This window comes from Spea bombifrons, chromosome 7 (assembly GCF_027358695.1).
Source record: "Spea bombifrons isolate aSpeBom1 chromosome 7, aSpeBom1.2.pri, whole genome shotgun sequence".
NCBI classification, from domain to species: domain Eukaryota; kingdom Metazoa; phylum Chordata; class Amphibia; order Anura; family Pelobatidae; genus Spea; species Spea bombifrons.
The window spans coordinates 1,647,984-1,670,458 of NC_071093.1; the positions used below are offsets into that span (position 1 = coordinate 1,647,984).

The following is a 22,475-nucleotide window of genomic DNA, read 5'->3' on the forward strand; positions in this document are numbered from 1 at the left end:
ACATTGAATCGCGGAGAACATCAGAGAACCGGCATCGCTTTGAAATATTGTGGTTTAGGTTTACATTAACTCATTCACGTAACTATAGGATAATACGAGATATGCTCAGATGTCATTAAATCAGAAGAGAATATGAAGGTGTTTCCTCCGCACTGGGTGACACTGAGAATCTGCCCATTCACCCGAGACTGAATAAGAGAATCTGCCCTTTAACTCTTACATCCCAAGACCGGGGTAAAGACCCTGGTAATCTGCCCATTTACCCCGAGACCCTGAGTAATCTGCCCATTTCCCCTAAAACGCTGAGAATGGGATAAAAACCCTGAAAATCTACCCATTCACCTTGGGACCAGGGTAAAAACTCTGAAAAGGCCCCCATACTCCCTGAGACTGGGGTAAAATCCTCCCCAAGACTGAAGGGAAATCTTGACAGTTCCTAGTTATACACAAATATTTGAGAATATTGCCCAGACCGCAACTGGCTCTTTCTGTCGACTATATGCGATATATTTATATATATGATCTATTTATGGCGGCTTCCAAAAGGTTTAGCATAAGACATGAGGTCACCCATAAACTTTTCTGCTGGTCTCCTCCCTATATGAAGCATATGAATGACAGGCGATTAGTGTTCCTCGGCGAGTAATCCCGTAACGAGAAACTCTTGGGACAAAAGAGTGATAACGCGAGGATCACCGGGGGGCTTTTATTTCACATCTTGACATATGCTTAGGGAAGAAGAACTCAGGTAACGGTGGGTCTCTTTATCCGAGGATCTTAAAATCCAGCAGTAAAATGTTTGCCGTCTCGCCCTCTCCGTTTGAAAGGTCGGCCCTCGAGGGACCTAATAACTAGTCATGGCCTGAATTTAAATATGTCAGAAAAGGTTTCTCGATACGAGCGTTTACTTGGAAGACAGGCAATATAATATAGTTCAATATGAGATATTGCTTAGATTCAGAAAACTATGTTTTCTTGTATTAAAGGAATAAAAAAAAAGAAAGGCTTTATTTATATTTCAATTTTAAAGCTTTGTTATCTCTTTAATGGTCCATCGTTAACGGTATCATTAGGGGCAGCTCTAGGTTTTAAGAAGCCCTGGTCAGAAGGATTGAGTGGACTACGTCCTGTGGCAGCAAGATGGCGGCTCCCATGTACCTCACAATCAGGAATAACAGAGGCAAATTATTTTTGGAAAATATAGGAAATAAAATAAAAATGAAAGGAAAAAGTATTACAGATACGTTGAATGTAGGTGTAAAATTGACCATTTCGGGATAATCTTAACTATTTTTATTGCCATCCAATGCTTTGGTGTATATTATTATATTTTCTGTAATTAATACTCTTTGCAGGAATATATATATATATATATATATATATATGGGTGTGTGTGCACTAATTTGTCTTTTCTAGGCTTTATGTTTATTTCCCACATTCTAATATTGTATCGTTTTTTAGTTCAGTTCAGTTAAAAACATTCGAGTCCAGATTATAAAACCCCCGTCACGTATTACCGATATTAGTGATACGCTGCCAGCCAGGCCTTGATTATGGGTCGCATATAGCCATTTATACGATGCCATTCGTGCGGAAACCCAGAACATTATTTCTCTCCAGAAGACGCCGCGTCAAGAAAGCTGATTTTCCCTCTAAAAAAAAAAAAAAAAAAAAAAAAAGATTGATTTTTGGCTGACATTGCCAAGGGGATTCAGTTAACGGAGAAAATGCAATGACTGGAGAATATTGTCCGATAATAACTCTGCGCTTGTTTGTGTGAGAAGCGAACGGTATTATCATTGACCTTCCTTCTTTGCTTACATGACCGTTTGTCAATTTCTCCTTTGTTGCTTATCTAGAATCGGATGTAGCGGACTTTGACGGCCGGAGCTCGCTCCTGTACAGGTTCAATCAAAAGTTGATGAGTACGTTTAAAGACGTCATTTCTCTAAAGTTCAAGAGCATGCAGAGCGAGGGAGTCTTATTACACGGAGAAGGACAGCGCGGGGACTATCTCACTCTAGAACTACAGAAGGGAAGACTCTCTCTCTACATTAACCTGGGTAGGTGGTTCTTGGACACTTGCAGTTGACGGTTTGCATAAAGCCAAGTAAATTAATACATGTGATTTGTGGCGTAAATTTAAAATTCTACATTTATTATTATTTTTTTTAATATTTGAAAGTAGATGTTCTTTTAAATTTTCCAGACTTAAGTCAACGAAACTTTCTCCGTCCCAATCCAATGGTGTAAAAAAAATTCTAAAAACTATTCAAGAAGCTATTCACCAAAAAAGTAGCCTGTGTATTACTGTACTTCTGCTGAATATAAAAATAATAAATAAATATAAATTTTAAGTGGTGGCACATAATCTGCATAAAAGTGGAATAAATAGTTTTCCTCTATTGTTTCTTCTATTATTCATACTAAATGTTGGGCCATGCACATGGAAATTGTATTAGAAAAAGTCCTATTAGTTCTTAAAATAAAAGTAGGATTTAACCAACATCCTTCTCCTTTTTTCTTCTTTCTTCTTCTTTCATCATCTTTCTTCTTTCTGTATAATGTCTGTAAGGGTGAGCAACTCCCCGCAACCTCTTTGTCATAAAGGGGCTACATTTTTTCCATATTTCCCAGGTTTTGTTCCTACCCCTTTGTCCCTTTTTTCCCCATTAAGTTTAGTTGATGTCTCTTTTCTCCTTTCTTTTTGTTTTTCTTTTTTTTTTCTTTTTTATTTATTTTATTTAAACTTATTCAGAACCGTTATAGTCTTTGTAGCTCCTTAATTTCCTTTCATCCCACACAGATATCTTTGTTTCTTTTCTCCTGCTGAGATTCCTGACATAAAGCTGATTTTCTTCACCAGTTTGTTATACTTTTCACTTAATTTGAAGTTACCTCATTTTCTTTTTATGTTATTCCTTTTGCATTACTTTTTTAAAAAGCTGACTTAAGTTCTGTGTGAGTTCCTTTACCTCCATTTTTTTCATTCCATGTAAAATTGGATCCGATTCTTCAGTATTTTTAGGACAAAAACTATGGATCTTCTAGAATATTATTTTAACACTTTATTGGCATATTCCACAGATGTTATTTATAATTAGTTTTCTTAGAATAACATAAATAAATAAATAAATATATATATAATATAAAATAATATTTCTACTAGAATGTTTCAATTCCCTTTGTTACAATGTATTTTTGTAACAAGTCTTTGGCCCCAAAACGTTTATTATAGGATACATTACAAGTTTTGATGAAGCATATAAGGAGTTAATTTTTAAATTAAATGTAAAACCAGCTATATTTTCCAAATGTTACTCCTGGATTTGAAGTGGGACGTTTCTCTGGGATTTTTTTTTTCAATTACATTTCCTGGAAGACATCAACTAAAATGTGTTCATAAATCCTATGTTCTAATGTTAAAATGTCACGGGTAATTAGCTCGTACATTGTTTGAGGCCCCAGTTGAAATGCATCTGTTACATTCATACATTCCAGATTTTGTATCGTAAACAGGGAACCTTTAAATGTCAGAAATTGCCCACAAAAGTAAGAAAACAGAGAAATTCCGTTTCTCTCCTTATTTTTTTTTCTTCATAATATCGCACTTCAAATAACCAATCCGTGTTTTGTAAGCATATTTCTTTTGGAAAGTTCTGACTGGTCCTTAATATTCATGGTTTAGATGACAGATTAGGAACTTTTGAAACCTACTGTTTCTGTTCATTATGGGAGCAGCAATATAAACTTCCTGTACCCAGGATCTGTGTGATTATTCCTCCCCAGAGTTATCTCTGCCATATCATTTAGCTGCTGATTGTTGCTGATTGGTTCAAGCAGCCATTGTAAGAGAGGCGGAGGAGAAGGAAGAGAACTTGAGGACAGTAAATTTCTAGTTTTTCCCCCAAAGGTATAATAATTGTCCTTTTGGGGGAAATAATCATAATAATTGTCATTTTGGGGGAGAATAATCAACCGTTATTTTTTTGGGTTTTTTTGAGAATTAATTGAATTAATGTCCATAATTTTTTGGTTTATTCAGTATGTTCACTGTGATTTTTAATGCTGTTTTTAATTTATTTTATTTTTGTTATTTTTATTTTATATTATGGAAACATAAAGAGACTACAAAAATATAAATACATTAACTTCCTATATAAACATTTTTAGTTTTTGTACATTTTTATAGGTATATTTTCATTCCCAGTCTTCATTCCTTACTTTTCACACCACTTTACATGCATGATTTCCAGCCCGCAATTACATAAGCAGCAAATTGTTTAGAGCTGAGCCCACTAAATGATTGAAAATTGCTGTAGTTTTTTTGTGAAGACACATTTTTTCCACCCGAAGAATCTCATGTAATCAGAGATATTTCCGTGTACTCAAAAGTAGAATTTACATTAAAATAAAAAAATAAAAAAAGTTAGTAGCCCCGAAAAAGAAAAAATAACTTTTGTTTCTTTAGAGTAATCAATTTTGTTCCAAAGATAGTTTTAAATTTTTTGGGGAAGTTTAAAGAAAAAAAGTATTTGGCTTCCAATGTATATAATCAAACTGATTTCTAAGAGTTCATTAAAAGATCACGTATTATTAATCAATATAATACATTGTAATTAATAGTATTTTGCATGAATTTGCTTATATATCAACAAAAAATGTTTGTTTTCCTTCTTATTGTCTGATTGATACTTTGTCTTTACAAAGTAAGAAAGTTCCAGTCAATGACAATGTCCTATCCTATCACAAAATGGAAATGGTTTTCCATGTCAGTTGGAAATTGATTGATCGGTGAAAATATAGCCCTGTCTATTACCGGTGTAACTCAGGGTTTAGTGGATAAAGCCTTTTTCAGTTTACCCGAGCTGCTACAGTAACACTCAAAATATTCTTTTTTTTCCGCCCTTTATTAATAGTTATCATTATTATTTCGGAGGAATAATGAAATTGGCATAATGAGAAGTGACCGTACTCCACCCTCACTGACCCGCCATAGAGAATCAGACATTATTATTCCTCGGATGGGGATTCAGACCCCTCTCGAGTTTGATGTTTTCTATCAGGCTGATGAAGGATGAACGTCAGGAGGATTTTGTGTTCGTGAAAGTTTATAATCTAATTAGCGCGAGGTGAACAGATAAAGAGCGGTTTATGTGAAGTGAACACAATGGCAAGCTGAGAATATCATTTCTAATGAAACGTAACGAGAGAGAATACGCGATGAGCCGGAGCATTGATTGCTGCGCTATGGTTTTTTTCCATAAAAGATCCGAAACGCGCTACAATACCCCGTCCAAACCTACTTTTTTCTTATTGTGTTATTGAAGTGACAGCTATTCTTAAACTTTAAAAAAAGAAATCTTTTCATTTCCTTTTTTCTTTCGCTTTTTTTTGTGTAAACGCTAAGGCTTCACAACACGATTTCCAATTAAATGTCATCTTTGTAACCCTTGCTGTCCTTTTTTTTTATTATTTTCTACTATCTTATGTTCGTTGAAATACATTGGGAAGGAACCCAAATCATTTTCTCAGCCGTTTAATACATATATAGTGTTCTCATTCTACATTCTTCTCCATGTAGTAGAAATCGGGAGCAGTCGCTTTGAGACCCTCTGCCATTAGGCTTTATTTTTAATGAACGTGCTTGTGATAGATGTGTGACATCATGCCGCCATTTCTGAAAATGGGGAAAAGGTTGGGGAAGAATCGCCCGGAAGCATATGTCATGTGACCCTATACAGGCATGACGTCTGATGACATGTTTGCCTTGTGAGGTTGGTGGGATGAACCAGGTTGGATTGGCCATCTGGCATTGGCCTGGTAGGCAAGTGGATATGCCTGGCTGCCATGAGCTTAAAGATGTAGCGACAAATGTCTAGCTGTCAGCTTCACCTATGACATTAGGGGGCCACAGGCCTTAAAGTGCCAGGGCCACCTCGACATCATCATTCCAGCCTGGGGGGGGGGCTACAAGCTTCCACCTACTTTCTTGCCCTAAATTGGACACAAAATCCTTCTTGACCCAGATTTCTCTTTGGGTCAATAATATTCTTTTTTTCTTTAATAAATATGAGAACTTTGGAAAAGAGAAGGAGCATATTGAGAAAAAATAATATATAAAATACATTAAAACTCTAGGAATATTGCTACAATCACATCATTTTATCAACATTGGAAAGGTCATATTGACGGAATTTGTATTTTTTTTTTTTTTAATCGATTGCTCCCTTGGTAATGTTCGGCAGGTGATGCGAAGCGCCGTTTTGGGAATACGCACACAGTGGTGACGTTGGGTAGTCTCCTGGATGACCAACACTGGCACTCCGTCACCATAGAACGATTCAACAAGCAGGTGAACTTCACGGTCGACAAACACACCCAGCATTTTCGAACCAAAGGTGATTCCGATGATTTGGACATAGATTATGAGGTGTGTTTATTGTTTTAGAATTGTTTTTTTTTTTTCCACTACCTACTGCAATGCTAAATCACGCTGTGCTATACAAAAAAACTTCTCTTATCCAAATATAGCTGCCAAAATTCTGCTGTTTTTATGATAACTCAGGAGTTAAAAGCATATAATGTGTTAACATTTATAAAATTGTGATAAAACTTGGCTCTGCACAAATGTGTTAAATAAAAAAAAAAAAATTCTGAAGTGATTCCAGTTTAGAGAAAAATAATTCTGAATTCAGTGTTGAATTACTGGAATATTTTGTTGAAGAATTTTTTTTTTTAATATTTTTATTGGTGCAATTTGTGTTTTAGTACAAAACATGCCCATTCACAAAATTCATTTAAATGTGCCTATAGGGTACACAGTCATGATGGAGAATGCAGGTTAAACATTTAGGAATATTGGTCTGAATTCAATAACTGGGATATAATGTATCAATATTTTCTATTATTTTTGCAATCTATGGATTTCCTATTAGATTGTTGTGGTAGATTTACTTTCTGTGTTAAATCCAGCCAAGTGGGCTCTATAAAACTGAATTGGCTTTAGCAGGGGTAAAAATAAAATTTTAGTTAGAGTTTTAATTACTCAGATTAGCACTTGTAAATTAAGATTGTGAGTGCTGAAAAAAAACTACATAGCAATCAATTGAAATAACCTCGCCGAAGTGGTATTAGATTGATACTTTTTTGAGTTTAGATTTTCTAGTGGTTATAGTAATCTGTAGAAAATAATTTAACATCCCATTAAAAAGTTAAATAAATACATAATTTCAATTTGAAGGTAATATGAAAAGGTTGCACTTGTTTTGTAGCTGTTTAAATTTGTATCAAGGGGATCTGGACACATTTTTATGGCTTGTTTAACCTAAATGTAACTATCCAATTGCTTGTTAAATTTGTATTCAATGTTGAGTGGTTGGCGCCTGACTTCGTGGCCTGGGACTTGGATCCCTTGGATCCTTGAGTATTGTTTTAACATTTATTATTTTTTTTACATGAATCTAGACATAAAACACAGTCTAGGCTGGTCTAGGCTTATTGACTACAGACTAATACCCTTATATGTTTTTTATTTTATTTTTTATTTTTGTTACTATACCAATATTGTATATCAGGTTCAGCCAATACAGAAAATTCTGAAGGTTATTGCACTGTTTTCTTTTCCAATTTTGTTTATCAGACTGAAACGGTTCCCACATAGAATTTGTGTAACAGTTGGTGTTTTTATAAAGTATACATTTTTTATATGCGGCAGGTTGTGAATGTTTTCCGCTGGGCTGAGGTTGTATTGAGTAACATTCAGGATCTGAGTTTTTGGCAAGATAAATCTCCAAGGTTCTATAAAATATTGTATTTATGGAGTTCTTGTGTGTGGGTGCTTTTGGTACGTTGTCTCGATTTGCGATCGTGTTTCTGCATGGCGAGTACTGCCAGTTTCTGACGAGTCTGACCTCAACATCTGCGTTGGGTCGTCAACAATTAATAACAGACAAGAATGTTCCAATATCCATACGCTGGACTGAGAAAAGTCTTCAATGATGCAAATTACCCCGGGATCCAAACCTGTCGTCAATTAACTGGTTTTAGCTTTTTGGTCTTTGTTACATTTTGATACAAATTTCCTAATACACAATTCAACAATTAGTTTAAGAAATAACAACACCAAAGGATAAGCAACCCGCATCATTGTAGCTCCTGGATATACATGATGAGAGTTGTAATTGGAAGGGGTTAAAGTGGATTTTGTTGAATGGGTTCCTTCGTTGACATTACAGGGCTCACTAGGGTTAACCATGTTCTGGTTTGCTTTTGGATTATCTTGTAGGGTATATCATGTTTATTAGTCACAAGCGTATCTGCATTATGACATCACCGAATTATTACACTTTCAATGCCTGATGATATATTTGTGATTTTGAAACAGAACGAGCCCAACGCTCTAAACAATGCAAAATCCCACACACGGTACTTTAGGATTGTTCTAAAATTCTATGTGGAATTATGCATTAACCATCTAAAAAATACACAGTGATACAATTAAAGCAATTAGTTCCAACAATAAATTACATAACAATGAAATCCCAACGCTGAAAAACAGTTTAAGCACAGATTTAATTAGTATATTTAACACTTTAGACAAATGACTTTTTTAATAAGATCCCATAAAGTCATATGTATCCATATTAGGAAAGGCTTTTAGGGTAACTTAGTTAATTTGTTAAAACTATCCATAGCTTGCGATTTGTTTAATATTTACTGTATTTTTTTTTTTTTTTTAGTTTAGAAGTTCAGGGGAAAATAAGCTAACGTTATCCGAAGTTCTGAAAGGCTGCCGAACCAATCAGCAACTTAACAATACTGAGAGATAACGTAACGAGGAGGAATAATTATGCCGAACAGGGAGTTAAGATGACTTCTCCAACTTGATACACGCTAGATGGGATTCTAATACATATGTATCACTTAATTTGGAAATACTATTACATAGGATAGGCATTGGTCTCGTAGCAGTGTAAATTTGTATCAAGGGGATCTGGACACACTTGCATGGCTGGTTGAACTTAACTGTTTCTAATGTATATATAATACATACTTATTTTAATTTATAAATACCATTACATAGGATTATTTAGAGTTGTGATCAGTAAGATCGAGATACAGATAAAAGAAAGAGAAATAGTTTAGGCTTTGTTTCCTTTTTCCGCTTCCATTTTTTACGAGTAAAAATATACTGTTTTTTTTTTTTAGCAATAAAATCTGTGCTGTGCTCTAGGTATATAAATCTCCCTGGCATTTGCTTAAAATGAAGGATTGCTTTATGTTTTTGGGGGTTACCATTTCACAAGTCAGTGAACAATAAAGATTAGTTTAGATGTCCCCAGCTTTATAGCGCATCAGTAAAGTAATAATAATGCAGGTACACATGTGGTATTGTGTGTTCCCTTTCTCTTTTACAAGCTCCATAAAGGACAGTAAACGTGGATTTTATTTCGGATCAGCGATGCACATCCCAGTGGCTTCGGAGAAGTAATATTTATGTTTTATTTGGTAAATAGTCTTTACTGCTTTTAAACAACCAAAGGCGATTGGAAATGTCATCTTGTGACCCGGAAGTACGGCTGGTGGAGATTTAAAAGTCCTAATTTTATTAATGGCACAAAATATTATCCCGGTGAAGGTTTTTCTATCAAAGGTCTTTTAGAAACCTTATCTGTGAAAATAAGAAGCTCCAAGAGAAAGGAGGTTTCTTTCCGTTGGTGTTCTGGGCAGAGGAATATAAGAGTCGTTGGATGTTTAGACATTGGCTTTTGCAAATACAAAGTATATAATGGCTGATGGAGGAACCTTTAAGATACACAAGAGGCAGAGTTCTTCAGAGCTTACTCTCCAACGGACTCTAGTTAGACGGTAAAGGTATCGTCTGTAACAAATTTGCCAACATTCTTTCTGTTATTTTGTATCCTGTCAGTCTTTGGTTAGATGTTTCAGTTGGGTTCCTGAAAGGTTCTAAACTTATGTTCTGGACTGCTGGTTGTCCCAATCTGTGCTCCTTATCTTGGAATGGCGGCAATTGCACAAATCACTGTGCGGCGGTAACATGGTGGTGCCTGGCTAATTTTTTTTGTATATCAAACTAACTACCATAAAAAGCTTTGATATTTACTATGACTACAATGTATTCAAAACACTATTATGGTAGCCGAGAACTTCCGGGCTACCCAGAGCTCTCCCTCTCCTGCATTAGTGGCTTCATAAGGCTAGCCATTCATGGAGGTGGAGCCATCTGTCCATGGGGCAGTTCTAGCTGTGCATATGGGTGGGGCTAGCAGCAGACAGTCTTTAATGGGCAGGGAGTAGGAGGGGAAGTGGGCAGATAGTGGGTGTGGTCAAACAATGAGTCTTCAACCTGTGACTCCGGGTCATACCGGGAGAGTTTACAGGTATGACTATTATCTATTTTTCTTTCTATATTTTAACATTTAAGGAATATATTTTGGGGGGGGGGATTTGGTTCCGTAGTGTTTCTATATCTGTAATATTGTCCATAATTGTAATAAATATTTTTCTGTCCATAATTGAATACATAATTTTCTCAACCTGGTTGATAAAAAAATGGTTGCTAACCATAATAATAATAATAATAATAATATTTTATAATGATATAAACATTCAAATATAATAATAATATTTATTATTTCGTGATTTGGGGAATTAAATGGATTGTGATGTTGATGGAAAGAAACACATTTACCTCTCAATATTCCTGATATTTATTATACAAGAAAAAGAATGAGGAAAGTTTTTTTTATTTTTTTATTTACCAAAGTTCAGTTTTGGAGGGATTCCAGTTCCAGGAAAACCGGGGACGTTCCTGAGAAGGAATTTTCACGGCTGCATAGAAAATCTTTATTACAACGGAGTGAATATTATTGATCTGGCCAAGAGACGCAAACCTCAGATCTACATTGTGGTAAGAAAATAATGTTTTCTGTTCAACCATGTCATTATAATAATTACCGGTATAATCTGCTGCGTCATCTGCTTCTAACCACAATACCTGGTATTATCTCTCTCGCTTCCTCCCCCATCCCCTCTCCTCTCTCCCCTCCTCCCCCATCCCCTCTCCTCTCTCCCCTCCTCACCGCCGTCTCTCTGTCTTTTCTCTTCCTTCTTTTCTCCTATATATATATATATATATTTTTTACTTTTTATTTTTTTTTCTACAATACGTTCGATAAACTCACATTGTGTTTACATAGGCAGGTAGACAATTACAAAAGGAGAACAAAAATACAATTTAAAAATGGATTCCAAGCAACGGTCTTTACTTTACTGAGAGGGTAGTAGATACGCAGAACAGCATCTTGGCAGAAGTGGTAGAGGGTAATACAGTGAGGGGATTAAACATGCATTGGATAGACATATGGCTCCTGAATCTAAGACGAGACCAATGACTGATTAAGGTTTGAGTCTTTACAGCAGGAGAAACGGCAGACTAGACGGGGGCCGAATGGGGCCGATCGTAGATGTTTAGGAGGAATCGGCCTTCGTTTTCTTGGTTTGGGTGATAAAATTGACCCAAGTTTTCCTGGATTAGTAAATCCGTAGACATACAGCATATCATGTAGCAGCACATGCGTAAAATGCGTTTAACCCTTTGAGTTCAGAGTGTGGTTACATAGCGTGGTTGCAGAGGCGCCCTGGCCCACGTCTCTCATGAGGCAATAGCGTTTCCAATTTAAGAACAACGTCAGATCTCAAGTTGCCTATTACGGGGGGGGGGGATCATTCCGAAGCTAAAAAGAGAAAATGAGAACATCGCTATTACCGCTTTGCACAGAAATGTGCCGCGGACTGTAAGGCGGCAGCCAATCTCAGAAACAGTAGGAGAGCAGGCAATCTTTACATTTAATGGAAATGCGAAGAAGTTTTCTGCTGCAGCGCTACGAGTTGTCACTTTCAATTACGACATCATAGAAGAAGAAAAAAAAACCTTTGCGAACGTGGCGTGACTTTTATTCACATGGAGGCCAAACCGTGTGGGTGCGAAGAGACATGTGATTAAAGGTGAGGGGTGGAGGGGGCGATTAAAGTACCCTTTCTTCTTCCAGCGCTTACCAATCAGAGTAAGCATTGTGAAATTTGTTTGTGAATAATTCAAAAACCTGGAAGAACAAACAGTTTTCGGGAAGCCATTGTTCAGCCTCATGCCTTTTTCATTTCGGCGGCGAACAAAAGCCGCTTTATTTTCTTTCTCCGTTGTGATGATCGGTAAAGGGAAGATGTCTCGGTGACATAAAAACGCGATTCGAATAGAGGAAGACCTTCCAGTAAAAATAACTTTATAGAATTAGTGAGTACAAAAAAAATGAAATAAAATAAAATAAAATAACTATATATATATAGTACACATTTATTAAACCAATCAGATTTAAATAAATATATATTTTCTCAACATAAGCCAGACCTCACATATATATAATTAATCCTGATATGAAACATCCAAAATAAACCAGATGGTCTAATGGGTCCTGGATTTACTTACAAAATAATATAATAATATAAAACTTTTTTCATAATTGTATAATTATTTTTGTATATTTTTTTATTACTATATATATATATATATCTTACAAATGATTAGCCCCTTTCTTATTTCAGGTAGTGGGGCATTCAATGGGACTACAGCTGAAGTTAGAATAAACAGATTTTACTGAAATTCAGATGACTTTATATAACATAATGAATTTTTCTGAATGTGTCCATTGGTTTTTTACAATGGGGTCCTGCAGGGCTCGGCATTAATGATTTTTGGGCCTCTACCTGAAACTTTTAAAGGTGTTTTTCTTGAAAAACCACCAGGGACTGCAATACAAATATGTAAAGAAACCTAGAACCTCCCGGCAGATCGGCCCCATTCGGCCCCCGTCTAGTCGCCCCTCTCTCCTGCTGTAAAGACTCAAACCTTAATCAGTCGTTGGTCTCGTCTTAGATTCAGGAGCCGTATGTCTATCCCATGCATGTTTAATACCCTCACTGTATTACCCTCTACCACCTCTGCTGGGAGGCTGCTAATTCCTTTATACGTATCAAGCTCAGGTGCATTTTCAGCATTGTGCATATGATGCTCTTGTAACACTGTTACACATAACCCTCTAGTGCCTCCAAATAGAAGCCGTCTTTCTGATTAGACGGCTCAAAGGCCGGGGTGATGGATTATGTGCTTACAGCCCAGGAGCAATCAGCAGCCAGCGCAGGAGGACTATTATGTGACATTTTGCTGCTGAGCTGTGAATAGTCTCTAATCCTGCTCTTATCCAAATCAAGGTTCCTGCTTGTAGTATCTTTAAAGAGGAAGTCCCACCAACTTCTTTTATTACCAGTATTAAATAAATTCTCCAAAATATTGCACTGTTTTCATTAAAATAGTTGAAGTTTAGGCATAATATAATGATTTCAGGAGTTCTCTCTCTGTTATTTTAGCCTAATCACTAGAATAGAATGGCTTGATCTTAATCACACGGTTAGACACTCTGATGAAAGTCTATTACCCGGGAATAATTATTATATATTTTACTTTCCTTCTTACGCAGAGATTGGTGTATCTTTTACGGAAGTTATTACTTTAGTTACAATGTTACCTAGTGGATATCTACAATTCCCACACTTGTGGAGGTTTCGTGAAAACAGGGTATTTTCAAGTAGTCCTGCAGGAACAAAATCTACTTTTTGGTTCATTTTTAAAATCTAATAAAGTTTTGATTAGTGCATTAAAAGTCAAATTGAATAATATGTTGATTTTTTTTCCATTTTTTTTATCATTTTCTTCCAGGGCAATGTGACATTTTCTTGCTCGGAGCCCCATATCGTACCCATTACCTTTCTCAGCTCCGGCACCAGCTATCTGCTCCTGCCCGGTATATCGCAGTTAGATGGACTTTCCGTGAGCTTCCAGTTTCGGACCTGGAACGGTGACGGACTTCTGCTGTCCACTCAGCTTTCTGGAGGCTCTGGTGTCCTGGTCCTCCAACTGTTTTCTGGAAAGCTACTCCTTGAGATCCAGAGGGAAATGGATAACATTCTTCCAGTCAGCGCAGGTAAACCAACCGGTCAATTAATTTAAATATTTATATTTTTAACACACTTGGCTAAATACTACACGAACAGGGAAATTTGAGACAAAGCCCTCATATTTTGCCTCGGATTAGATTTATGCAGTATGTCGCTTTCCAAGATCTTCTCTCCAAGTCTTTCTTGTTCTTTCTTTACCCGACGGATTATTTTTCCTAAATTTTACAGTTCGGGGGTCTAAATAAACATGTTTTATGTAGTTAATAGTGGTTTTTGGTTGGAATAAGCACTGGCCCCAATAATATGTAATGGCGGCCCTGACTCCCAATGAATAACATTGTTGCCATCTTCTAGTAGGTTCTTTGAGGGTTCCAGACTATCCAAGAGACAAAAGGCTTCATTGTACCATGAAAGCCTTAAACTAAAAGAGGGCCCTTATGTAACATATTTTTAGCTAAAATAAGAAAATGTAAAGTTATTCGTTAAATTAATGTTCCTTTCCTTTCAATGTTAGCGTTTTTAATGTTATTTTATTAAATTACCCTCATTTTGTTACAGTGGATCAAGTGCTTTGCAGAAAGTGTTCCCCCTGGTGATACAGTAAATAGATTTAAAAACAAGCAACTTTCAGCAAAGATTGTATAATTAGGATTATTTGTATTAATTAGTGGTTTTCCAGGGATTATTTATCTTAATTAGAGGTTTTCAGGGATTATTTGCATTCATTGGCGGTTTTAAGGGATTATTGTATTAATTCGAGGTTTTCAGGGTCTGGATGTTACAACCTAGAAATGAATGGCAGAGAATACTATTTACTTACTGATACATTTTGGGTAACTCGGGTGACTCCTCTGACGATCCGGGTCATGAGCCGATACATTTGGGATCTTTACATTCTATTCAGTTCATCTTCCTGCAATAAGTATTTGTATTTGTTCTTTCTTGGCTTGTAAGTGATCCGCATCTTCTGCTTGTTGATAAAAAAGGTAGTAAAAAGGGGTAAAAAAGCGGAGTAGGTATTAACTGTTTAATTACCGAAGGGATTAACAAGTCATGGAGACATTAGATAACATGGCTCATTATCCGGTATGTAATGGAGCGGTTTTATCTACGGGTGAACAGATTGCTTACGGCTTTTATATGTTCACAATGTTTGTTCCGGTGACAAAACGAAAAGCCGTCTGTTATGAATCATAGTCCAACGTTCCGTGTTCTCTGCTCTGGTTGTCTGGCGGAAATAAAAGCAATCTTTTTGTGACCGGCACTGATTTGGATTCTAAGCTTTGACCGGTCTATAAAGAAAATAAATACATAAGATTTATACTTTGTACTTGTTATGCCTTCGACCTTTGGGTATCGTGCCGATAACTGGCTGATCAGGAGGCTCTTGGTATCCCAGCTGTCAATCATTAGGGTAGATGTGTCTTAATTTGTTTCTTCTTCTCCCCCTCTGGTTCTTCCCATTCCTTATGAAATGGAGGCCAACCATGCCTTGGTATTCAGCAAAGTCTACATCTCTAACTAGGCTCTCCATCACTAATTGCCATCAACCCCTTCTCACATTGTCCATGAACCATCGCATGATACATTTAGTGACTTTCAAAGCTCCGAAGACCATTAGAGACCCTCAGACACCTTGTACATCATTTCTTTAAATCAAGAACCTCTTTACTTCTATGTATGCCCAAAATCTTCACAATTTTATGGTTCCTCTTTCACAGCTGAGGACTTTCAGCTCTTCTTTTGGCCAGAAAGGTCTCATCACCGAAGACGTCTAAACCCATCTTTTTCTAAGCATGTGGTTAGTTCACACCTGGCTTTAAGCAATATTCAGCCACCTTTTATCGTACTTTGTGTTCTCTCTACTCTGACCTCCTCGCTTTAGATGATGGCCTCTTGTTCTCCTTCTTTGAGGATTCTTGGTCAGTTCCCACATATAGACATTGATACATTTTTACATTTTTACATAACGACAAACATTTCTGTTCAAACAATAATGGATGAATATCATCCTCCTTAAACATGATCTAATTCCACATATATGGAATATATGTCACATTTCAACATATGATCTTCTCGCAAGACAAGACAGCCCGTTCCCCTCAAGTTCCCTAAAGCGGAATAAAGGAATAAACATGGCCCCCTGTTACAGTCCATATTTTAATCCACTCTTTTTTCACTCTTGGATAAAAAAATGCATTAAAATACAAACAGATTGGGAAATTCCATTACCTAAGGAGCTTATCTGGCAACCCTAAAAAAAAAAATGAATTTCTCAGATTTCTAGTTGATTCCGCACATTGCATTGTTCATGACGGAATTACCCTGAACAAGCATTGGCTTCTTATATTTCCAGTGGGATCTTCGGGATTTATTAAAATACATTGTGTTAAATGACATTGTTCGAGTCCATTGGTTCATGAAATTTGAGACAGTAAAGATAGAATGTGAAACACTGTAAGTGATAAGGAAGAACAGAAGGTACAAGGGCAGATAAGAGCTGATGGCTTTTCAAAGTGAAAACTTCAAAAAAAAAATAAAAAAATTCAGTGATTGCTTTCAATTGTTCGGGAATCCGTGGAATTGACGGCGACCCATCTGTATCTTCCTTTAGATCTTCCTCTCTACAAAGACATCTAGACAGTTTAAACACTGAAAAGTTCAAAGTTGCCGGAATGGTGCTTTTTTTTGTTTTGTTTGAACACCTACATTGTCAAAAACATCAATTTCATTAATTTTGGGTGACTTTTGGTCCTGCGAGCCCCAATAATACAATTTTCTTGTTAGTGGATTGGTGAACTAGGTTTCTGCACAGCTGAAATTGCTCTTTTTCCTCCAATAATTGGCAATCGTTTTAATGTCAGCCTCAATTTTACAGGCAGCGGTTTAAATGACGGTCAATGGCACACGGTGACCATCAACGCAAGGCGACATCGCATCACCCTGACGCTGGATAACGGGGCCACATCTCCTGTCCACGTTGACGTTCCTGTACAGATTTACTCAGGGAGCAAATACTACTTCGGAGGTGAGGCTTTCTTTGATTTAAATGATGGCGAAGATTACTGGTGGCCAAAGTTAATTGGGCTTCTGATGCTTGATTAAAGGGCCACCATGTTCCTATCGTAGAACCAAAACTAGGGCCCCGCATGTTTGTGGTGTTCCGTTTATAATACGGAGCTTCGGATGACAGGCACCGATTTATGGCATATTCTGCATCCTTTGTTACAGTTATCGGTAATTCTGTCGATTGTTTTCATTGGAATGAAGTGCAAATCGTTCCCTGAATCACTTTCCAGAAATCATTTGCTTTTATAATAATTCATGTTATCTTTTATAAAGTTGAGATACGTTTTTTTTCTGAAGAAGAATGACTCACAAATGAGTAACATTAATGTATCAACCGAGAAAGAAAAAGAAGAAAGGAATTAATAAAGAGAGGTCTTCTAGATGCCTTTACTGTCCAAATGCGAGGTTGGACCATACCATGTCAGGTTCCCCGGGATGTGGGATATATAACGTGGGATTTAATCATTTTTTAATGGCAAATGTTCTGTGGCTTTGGGTTAACCTCACTCACTTCCATTCATTCTGAGAAAATCTGGTTTTTAGACTGGGGTTTTTTTTACTAAAGTGAGAATTTTCAGATGATTTTGTAGCTTTGGTCTCTTTAATTTAATTATGTGTTATTGCCAATCCCAGTAAAACTCTCCAGCAAAAAGAGCTAAACCTGGCCTGTAACATGCATTTTTCAATCCCATTGGAGATCTCCAATTAATTTATCTCTCCCCTATTGTTAAGTTGCTTCTTATTGTTGATTGGTTGAGGGAAATGTATCAGACGATGCTGGCTCTGCCACAGGCTGCCACCGATCTCAGCTTCCCCGAGTTAACATAGTAACAAAGCACACAAGCCTTGGTTATTTTAATTTAAGCTTTTTGAATGTTTTTAATGTAAAAACCCTGAAAAAAAATAAAAAAAAATGTCCCTGCCTTCTAAACAGAAATCCTTTTTAGGGCAAAATATGTTGAAAAACTAATTTAACTTCTTCTTCACCTTTTTCTCCTCCCTCGTCTTCTTCCTCTTCTTCTTCTTCATTAGTAGCATCTTCATTATGTTTAATATATTTCCATTTTTTTTCTTTCAAATATCCTGTTCTAAAGGCTGACTTTTTACTTAATAGAAACAATGATATTTCTGTCCTTCAGCCTCAGAAAAATAAAATAACAAATAAATGAAAATAAAATCAGTCTCTGACCTCGAATGATCAGATTTAGAAAAAAAAATGAAAAAGCATAATATTAGGAATAAAATAAAACCATCTCGCTGCTTATTGTGCGCTGATTTTTTTTTCTTTCTTCATAACCTCACATTTCAGGACAAAGCTTATGTAATAAAGGAGACATCAGGGATATTGGGACCTCGGGGTCATCCGCCAATGCTGCTCATAAAAAAAATAAACGCATTATCCAAACTTTGATGAGATCTATTGTTTTTTTTTCTTTTCTATTCTATAGGCTGCCCGGACGGCCCCGCGGACTCTCCCTGTATTAACCCGACCGATTCCTTCCAAGGATGCATGAGGCTTATTTTTATTGATAACCGGCTCAAAGACCTCATATTAGTCCAGCGAGGCTCCGTGGGGAATTTCAGCGATTTGCAGATCGATACTTGTGGCATCAGAGACAGGTAATTCGACCCCTTCTTTGTAGACTCAGCAATGCATTTAATACAAATGTATCCATATGCCCTTGTGTCTGCACCTTCAGCAATTCGAGTGCCTTTTAAAGGAAGTGTTACTCGCCATCAATCCTACTCAGTCGTCGTGACCACAGCGATTATTCTTACAGGGATGAATGTCTCTTTTGTGTTATTTTCCCTAAAATTTTTAGATTAAAATATCTGGACGTAGGGTAACTGCTGTTCCTTTCTACCCATAAAATATCTTGCGTTAAAGTCATTTCCTAACAAAGAATAATGCTACAATTGATGTTATCTACATAGAATGGCGTAACGTTCCTTACATTATAGATGCCCCAGTCTCCCAGGCAGGATCCTCCGCATAGAATGAGTATTAACCCCTTAAGGACAATGGGCGGTCCCTAAACCCATTGAAAACAATGCATTAAGGGGTTAAAGTACTTTGCAAGTACCCAATATCGGATCACTTAGCTTAAGGAGCACCCTCTACGTGGTTCCGACATCACTTCAGTTTCCGTAACATGTTTTAGACCATGAAGACCACACAATCACACTAACCCCTGCGGTTAAAACTGACAAATACATAGAATTCCAATTATACTAGCAATTAAAAATATTGAAATATTGAAATAATTAAAAAAAACATATAATTATTTGTTTCTATTTGTTTGGCCGTTGTCTCGGTTTTGTTGATAGATCTCCATTTGCGACAAAGCAAAGACCTTTTCTCTGTAAACGTTAACCATGAGAAGATATGGATGTGTTATTCGGCGGTTTATTATCAGGCATATTTAAAAAAAACAAAAAAATCTCAGCGTTTGCATAAGTGGCATGAATAAGTAAAGGCAATTTACTAAAATGTACAGAACCAGTGAAATGATATCTGTCTGTAAAGCGATCCAGTGGAGTCCCGTGAATGGCACCTTAATTAAAGAGTTTCTGACGACGCCGTTTATTCTGAATAAACCTCTGATTGAGCGCTTTGTTGTAGAATAAAGCAGAATTTTTTTTTATCAGAAACCTACGAGAAAGCACTGGGAGTTTGTTAACACCTTAAATGCCAATGGGATGTCAAATGGTTAAAAAAAATCTCCTTTTCTTGATTGTTTGAGGAATCTACTTTATCTAAATCATTTTTACTATTTATTTTAAAAAAATAATCACTTAACTCTATAGTAGCAAAATATGTATATCTTTCAAGTGCCCCTGTTTAATTAGGCCAGTCCTTCTATGAGCCCCAAATCTCAATGCCCCTCTTTTCTCCCCTGATGCCCCTTCTTTCTTTCCATCTGCTCCTTTCCTCTCCTAATGCTCCTCTCTCTTCCTTTTATTCAACTCTCCTCCCCTGAAGCCCTTCTCTCCTCCCCTGAAGCCCTTCTCTCCTCCCTGATGCCCCTCTCACCTCCCCTGATGCCCCTCTCTCCTCCCCTGAAGCCGCTCTTTCCTCCCCTGAAGCCCTTCTCTCCTTCCCTGACGCCCCTCTCTCCTCCCCTGTTTCCCCTCTTTTCTAGGAGGTGAGAATGTTTGCTGGGTATGAGGGTATAGCAGGGTATAGGGCATTTTGTATAGGGCACTTACCCAAAGCAACCTTATTTTTCATAGAGACCACCTTCATTGATTCTGTACTCCGGGGTATCCACGTCAGAGGTAACAGCAGCAGCCAAACTTAAGTGCTGTAAAAAAAATAATAATTAATAATAAATCTGTAAATTTGTTGATTGTAAGATAAACAGCGGGGTTCACATTTCTAAATCACACAGAATTTTAGCAAATTGTCGAGGATCTGGAAATAATGCACAGAGCAGGTTTTGTTCCGAGTGTAAAACACATATAATTTAACAGATTTGACTTTATTTTGGGAAGCTTTTATGCCACCTATTGGAGCTGCCGCCGTTTTCCCAGCAGATGCCAGAATTCTATAATAGAATGTTCATTCTTTTTTTTTTTATATAATTCCTTTTTTTTTTTGTTCTCGAAATAAATGTTGTGGTTTTTTTGTTTTTTTTTCCGCCTCCGCTGAAGCTCGGAGTTGAAGTGTCATTCCGAACAATATTTTGGGTATTGTGCTCTGTTGATAAATACATACCGCCTGTAGAAACAAGATTCGACGAGGCCGGGACTCAGCAGAAAGCCGCGGTCTTGGGTATTTCGGAGGAAATATAATAAATTCTCGCAGTTAGGGGATTTGCCGGCAATTCAGGGAGATTGAATTTCTGATCCCGCAGCATGTACAGAACTTTATCAAAAAAAGTCAAGATTAAACTTAATTACACCCCATGTGCTTTTCAGCTTTAAAAGATTTAAAATCCGGCTCCGGGAGTAACTCATACAGGGAGCCGCCAAGTTCTAAATAACACATCCCTGTATTACCTCGTACGCGGAACCTGCTGGAACTTTCCATTTCATCCGTATTTATTTATTTTCACTTATATCGTCTTTTTTATATATTTTTAGGTGATTTTGGAGCGCACCCTGTGGGGTTTTCTTTTTGTTTGAACTTTAAAGTTGGAACGATGAGTTGGAACTCAAACTGATTTCTTTTTTCTGCATAAAAAATAAGAATTTGTTTGAAACCCAGAACCTGCCGGCAGATCGGCCCCCGTCTAGTCGCCCGTTTCTCCTGCTGTAAAGACTCAAACCTTAATCGGTCGTTGGTGTCGTCTTAGATTCAGGAGCCGTATGTCTATCCCGCGCATGTTTAATATCCTCACTGTATTACCCTCTACCACTTCTGCTGGGAGGCTGTTCCAATTATCCACCTCTCATTTTACCATCCGGATTTTTTTTAATAACATCCATGATTATTTGTTTACAATTTTTGTTAACTGTCCTTTGTTAAGGGCCAACCCTTTTACCGAAATCGTTGAAAAGTCCTTCCGTATTTACGCTCAGCAATCATTTCACGTGCTCGTGCATTTGTGTCGCGGCCCTTTGCACACGTGTGTTAAAATGCAGAGTCTCTGAAGGTCTATACAAGTATTAGATTTATTTCACGAGCACGGACGGAAAAAATCTTTTTTCAATCGTTGGGGACAATTGCCTTTGAAATGATTCTGTGCAGAAAGTGTTATTTGAGTCAGCAGGACTCCAGTACGGAACGTTGCAAACTTTTCCCAGATTTATTAAACGGCAACCGGAGAATTCAGTTTAATAAAATGTATTTTTGTAGAAAAAAAAAGAGTAAAAAAACCTTTTGTGACTACAACACATCATATTTAATTACATATTTAATAACATAATGACAGAAGATTCGGTAACATTCTTTCCATTGTCTGTCCCTGGTTTGCTGAGAAGGCAGTAGATAAGTGGAGCAGCCTCCCAGCAGAAGTGGTAGAGGGTAATACAGTGAGGGGATTAAACATGCATGGGGTAGACATACGGCTCCTGAATGTAAGACGAGACCAACGGCTGATTAAGGTTTGAGTCTTTACAGCAGGAGAAAGGGGTGGCTAGACGGGGGCCGGATGGGGCCGATCTGCCGTCAGGTTCTGGGTTTCTATTAAAGCTTGAGAATTTTAGAGCCCTGTCAGCAATAACGATGACTCTAATTAACGTGGAGTGTCTCGGTCAGGATTGCAGATGAAGACCCCCCAGGGTAGAAGATTGTGAAAAATGAGCAGCGTTGGTTAAGTGAAACTCAGGATCCCAGGAGAGGTTAGAAGTCCCTTCTAGAAAGCTGTGCAGCGGGAACCCCGGGGAGTAGTTTGAGCTGTTAGCCTGATTTAGAAATTGGGACACAT

General features: G+C 37.2%; 1 protein-coding gene across 1 annotated transcript in view; it reads left to right on the forward strand.

Moving 5' to 3' along the window:
- The window catches only part of CNTNAP5 (contactin associated protein family member 5), a 123,160-nt gene that overhangs the window by 54,893 nt on the left and 45,792 nt on the right, over nucleotides 1-22,475 (forward strand). The window contains exons 5-10 of the mRNA XM_053472217.1: nucleotides 1,860-2,063; nucleotides 6,249-6,433; nucleotides 10,790-10,933; nucleotides 13,796-14,060; nucleotides 16,913-17,062; nucleotides 18,552-18,723. Coding sequence (XP_053328192.1) covers nucleotides 1,860-2,063; nucleotides 6,249-6,433; nucleotides 10,790-10,933; nucleotides 13,796-14,060; nucleotides 16,913-17,062; nucleotides 18,552-18,723 — 1,120 coding nt within the window. The remainder of the gene's footprint in view (nucleotides 1-1,859; nucleotides 2,064-6,248; nucleotides 6,434-10,789; nucleotides 10,934-13,795; nucleotides 14,061-16,912; nucleotides 17,063-18,551; nucleotides 18,724-22,475) is intronic.